Source organism: Oryctolagus cuniculus, chromosome 11 (genome assembly GCF_964237555.1).
Source record: "Oryctolagus cuniculus chromosome 11, mOryCun1.1, whole genome shotgun sequence".
Lineage (NCBI taxonomy): Eukaryota > Metazoa > Chordata > Mammalia > Lagomorpha > Leporidae > Oryctolagus > Oryctolagus cuniculus.
In genome coordinates this window covers 90,078,524-90,083,607 of record NC_091442.1, presented here as the reverse complement: position 1 = coordinate 90,083,607, position 5,084 = coordinate 90,078,524, and the positions used below count along the sequence as shown (strand labels likewise).

Sequence of the window (5,084 nt, the reverse complement as noted above, 5' to 3'; positions counted from 1 at the left end):
CTCTCTCTCTCTCTCTTCTTCTTCTTCTTCTTCTCTCTCTGTGTAACTGTGTAACTCTGACTTTCAAATAAATAATAATTCTTTAAAAAATTAACAGAAATATAAAAATCATATGCGGCTGCTGCTCGCGGAGCGAGAGCCGGAGCCAGGCCGGGGCGTCGAGCTGTCTGCGGTGCGGCCATATGGGGCTAGCCCGCGCCGCACCTGGCCTGCAGCAGAACCAGCAACATGGAGGCGGCCGTCGGTGCCCCAGATGGCGGGGACCAGGACGGCGCGGGGCCCCGCGAGGACGCGTCGCCCATGGACGCCTATCTGCGGAAACTGGGCTTGTATCGCAAACTGGTCGCCAAGGACGGGTCGTGCCTGTTCTGGGCCGTGGCGGAGCAGGTGTTGCACTCTCAGTCTCGTCATGTTGAAGTTAGAATGGCCTGTATTCACTATCTTTGAGAAAACAGAGAGAAATTTGAAGCGGTAATTTGTGATTTTTAAACATGGAAGTTTTTTTTTTAACTTTTATTTAATGAATATAAATTTCCAAAGTACAGCTTATGGATTACAATGGCTTCCCCCCATAACATGCCTCCCACCCGCAACCCTCCCCTTTCCCACTCCCTCTCCCCTTCCATTCACATCAAGATTCATTTTCGATTCTCTTTATATACAGAAGATCAGTTTAGCATACATTAAGTAAAGATGTCAACAGTTTGCTCCCACACAGAAACATAAAGTGAAAAATACTGTTTGAGTACTAGTTATAGCATTAAATCTCAATGAACATGAAAGATTTTATAATTTACCGGGAACCACATGTTTCTCCAGCACAAGTAACTGAAAATAATTTTCCTGAAAAGGTATTACTGTGTTTTTCAAATGGAAATCACCATGATATTGTTTACCCCATAAAGTATAAAGATAGTTCTGCTATGTGTCAGTCTCTTCTTTATGAATTGCTCTATGAGAAGGTGTTGAAAGCTGATGTCAGTAAAATCGTGATGGGACTAGACACTTCTGAAGTAGCTGATGGAAACAACAGTGAAATATCAGATTCAGAGGATGATAGTTGCAAGAGGAAAACTGCTAATGATGTGAATGGATTTAAACCTTTGTCAGGCGATGAGCACTTGAAGAACAATGGGAATTCTACTAGCCTTCCCTTGTCTAGAAAGGTTCTTAAGTCACTCAATCCAGCAGTCTACAGAACTGTGGAATATGAAATTTGGCTGAAGTCTAAACAAACTCAACAAAAGCGTGATTATTCCATTGCTGCTGGTTTACAATATGAAGTTGGAGAGAAATGCCAAGTTAGGTTGGATCACAATGGAAAATTTCCTAATGCAGATATTCAAGGAGTTCACTCTAAGAATGGACCAGTTTTGGTTGAAGAATTGGGAAAAAAAAACATGCTGTGAAGACCCTCAAACCACCTCCCCCAGAAAGCTGGAGCACAGTGTCAGGAAAGAAGATGAAAAAACCTTCTACTTCAGGACAAAATTTTCATTCTGAAATGCATTACAGAGGGCCAAAGAATCCAAGCAAGCCAATAAAAGCCCCATCAATACTACCTCCTCGGCTCCAGCATCCTTTGGGAATAAGACAACACGCATTCTCTAGTCACTCTTCAGGGGCACAGTCTCAGAAATCCTCCAGTGAACACAAAAATCTTGCCAGGACACCTTCACAGATCATGAGAAAACCTGATCGTGAGAGAGCTGAGGATTTTGATCACACGAATAGAGAATCTCACTATTTTGGCCTCTCGCCTGAAGAACGCAGAGAGAAGCAAGCCATAGAAGAATCTCGTTTACTTTATGAGATTCAGAACAGAGATGAACAGGCTTTCCCAGCCGGTTCCATGTCATCAGTCAGTACATCAGCTTCTCAAAGTAGCAACCCGTGTGTCCAGAGAAAATCATCCCACGGAAGTGATAGAAAAGGAAACAGGACCGGCGCCGCGGCTCACTAGGCGCCGGCACACCGGGTTCTAGTCCTGGTTGGGGCACCGGATTCTGTCCCGGTTGCCCCTCTTCCAGGCCAGCTCTCTGCTGTGGCCAGGGAGTGCAGTGGAGGATGGCCCAAGTGCTTGGCCCCTGCACCCCATGGGAGACCAGGATAAGTACCTGGCTCCTGCCATCGGATCAGCGTGGTGCACCGGCCGCGGCGGCCATTGGAGGGTGAACCAACGGCAAAGGAAGACCTTTCTCTCTGTCTCTCTCTCTCACTGTCCACTCTGCCTGTCCAAAAAAAAAAAAAAAAAAAAAGGAAACAGGCGGAGAATGGACACAGAAAAACGGAAGGACAAAGACTCTGTCCATGGATCTACTCACTTGGATAAAAAACCTGAACCAAGTACATTAGAGAATATTAGCGATGATAGATGGGCAAGAATTTCATCACCATTAAAGTCAAAGAAATTAGAGTGCCCATTTCCTGCAGAACCAAAGCCAGCAGAACATGGGTCTCTGTCAAATCCAGCTCCCCTTCTAGTGTCTCCAGAGGTCCATCTAACTCCTGTGGTGCCTTCTTTACCAGCCACTGTGCCAGCCTGGCCAAGTGAACCTACAACTTTTGGACCAACAGGTGTCCCTGCTTCAATTCCTCTTTTATCGGTGACACAGACTCTGACCACTGGACCTGATTCTGCTGTATCCCAAGCTCATTTAACACCTTCTCCAGTTCCTGTGTCAATACAGGCAGTTAACCAGCCCTTGATGCCTTTGCCTCAGACATTGAGCCTTTACCAGGACCCACTGTATCCTGGGTTTCCTTACAATGAAAAGGGAGATGGAGCCACTGCACCACCTTATTCACTGTGTCACACTGGAGAGGACTTGACTAAAGATAAGAATATTCTTCGTTTCTTCTTCAATCTTGGAGTGAAGGCATATAGTTGTCCGATGTGGGCCCCACATTCTTACCTGTACCCTCTGCACCAGGCCTACCTGGCAGCCTGCAGGATGTACCCAAAGGTCCCTGTCCTTGTCTATCCTCATAATCCTTGGTTCCAAGAAGCCCCTTCTGCTCAGAATGAAAGTGATTGTACCTGCACCGACACACACTTTCCTATGCAGACTGAGGCCAGTGTTAATGGCCAAATACCAAAGGCAGAGATTAGACCGCCAACGTTTTCTTCACCTCTGGTTATCGCTCCATCTCAGGTGTCTGAAAGTCACGGACAGTTGTCTTACCACGCTGATCTTGAATCTGAGAACCCTGGGCAGCTTCTTCATGCTGAATATGACGAATCACTAAGTGGCAAGCATATGTTCCCACAACCGTCCTTTGGACCTAATCCATTCTTGGGCCCAGTTCCCATTGCACCTCATTTCTTCCCTCATGTTTGATATTGTGGGGAGCAATCCGGACTAGACTGAGTTGCTTGAATTAAGACTTATTCTATGCATCTGCTCTCCTCTGTGGGGAGCAGCTCGGACTAGACTGTTACTGGAATTAAGACTTATTCTATGCATCTGCTCTCCTACAATATGGCGCTGGGAGAAGAGAAAACAGCTTCCGCACAGCTGCCTCCAGTTCAACCAATTAACTGTAGGACTTGCTCCTGATTGGAGAGCAGCGTACTCGGCGTGTGGGCAGCCGAGTTGGGATTGGCGGAGGAGGACTATAAAGGAGGAGAGAGACGGCATGCACCAGGAACATCTAAGAGGAACATCTAAGGGGAACACCTGTGCAGCCCCCGAGAGAGCTGGCCGGTGGTGTGCCGCTCCCCCATGGAAGTGGGGAATGTGGCAGGGGGAACCACCCTTCCACGGAGGTGGAAGGGTCGGTAGCCAACCCGGGAAGGACCAGCAGCCAACCCGGGAAGAACCAGCAGCAAACCCGGGGAGGGCCGAGCAGACGACAGAACAGCGCAGGGTCCTGTGTCGTTCCTCCACGAAGAGGGGGAGCGACAGATATGGGTACCCTTTTCAGGGATTCTTAGAAAACCCAGTAATGAGGCAGAATATTGTCCTGCCCTCTGATGAGAAAGGAGAATTGGATCTACCGCTGGAAAATCTGGATCTGTCTAAAGAATGTGCTTCCGTTTCAGCTGTAGAGGAGTTTCCCAAAGCCAGGGGTGAAGGTGCACATTCTCTCCCTGAAGCAAGTGTGAGCAGTAAGCATGAAGGCCGGGCAGAGCAGTCATCCCAGACACGGAAAGCAGATCTGGCACTGGCCTCTGTCCCTCCCGGAGGAGAGGGAACGGCTCATCTTCCCGTTCAGATTCTAAACACAGAGAGGGAAACTGTGCCAGTTGAACCTGAGCCTAAAAGGACCATTCAGAATCTGGAAGAAAAACCAAGAAAAGTAAAAGATCCTAAGACTGCTGCTGATGTGGTTAGCCCTGGGACCAACTCTGTGGATAGCAGAGTACAAAGACCAAAAGAAGAGAGTTCAGAAGATGAAAATGAAGTATCTAATATTTTGAGAAGTGGTAGATCCAAGCAGTTCTATAATCAAACTTATGGAGGCAGGAAATACAAAAGTGATTGGGGCTATTCTGGTAGGGGTGGCTATCAGCACCTGAGAGCTGAGGAGCCCTGAAAAGGGAAGCCAAGCAGAGGCCGGGATGAAGGTTATCAGTACCATCGCAATGTCAGAGGACGGCCCTATAGTGGCGACAGGAGGAGATCAGGGATGGGAGATGGCCACAGGGGACTGTGGGGAGCAGGGCCCATCTGCTATAACATGGCAGGGCCTGTCGCCCGGGAGACAGATAAGTACTAAGACTGTGGACAAATAAATACTGAGGACAAATACTGAGATTACTGAGACTAGATTAAACTACTGGAACTGCTAAGACTAACTCTATGCATCTGCTCTCCCACCATATGGCGCCGAGAGGGAGTGAACAACTTCCACACAGCTGCCTCACCAATTCGACTAACAAGCTGCAGGAGCTGATCCTGCCCCTAATTGGAGGAAAGCAGCGTGCTCAGCACGTGGGGAGAGAACACCAGCAGAGTTGGGATTGGTGGAAGAGGACTATAAAGGAGGAGAGAGACAACAGGCAAGAGGAACATCTGAGGAACCCCTGAGAGAGCTGGCCGGCGGTGTGCCGCTCCTCCACGGAAGCAGGGGAAGCAGCG

The 5,084-nt window shown here is 48.3% G+C and overlaps 1 protein-coding gene and 2 pseudogenes across 1 annotated transcript; all 3 read left to right on the top strand.

Annotated features, from left to right (window-relative positions):
* Nucleotides 1–228: 228 nt before the first annotated feature.
* LOC138844230 (OTU domain-containing protein 4-like) lies at nt 229–1,935 on the top strand (annotated as a pseudogene).
* Nucleotides 1,936–2,260: 325 nt separating this feature from the next.
* LOC138844495 (OTU domain-containing protein 4-like) lies at nt 2,261–3,341 on the top strand. Its single transcript, XM_070053190.1, has one exon. It carries the CDS (start codon nt 2,274–2,276, stop codon nt 3,339–3,341), a length of 1,068 nt encoding a protein of 355 aa, XP_069909291.1. The 5' UTR covers nt 2,261–2,273.
* Nucleotides 3,342–3,897: 556 nt separating this feature from the next.
* Nucleotides 3,898–4,722, top strand: LOC100341000 (OTU domain-containing protein 4-like; annotated as a pseudogene).
* The last annotated feature ends 362 nt before the right edge of the window (nt 4,723–5,084 follow it).

Bases quoted from the DNA above. Each gene is read 5' to 3' on its own strand.
- LOC138844495 (XM_070053190.1), top strand. From the start codon at position 2,274: ATGGACACAGAAAAACGGAAGGACAAAGACTCTGTCCATGGATCTACT.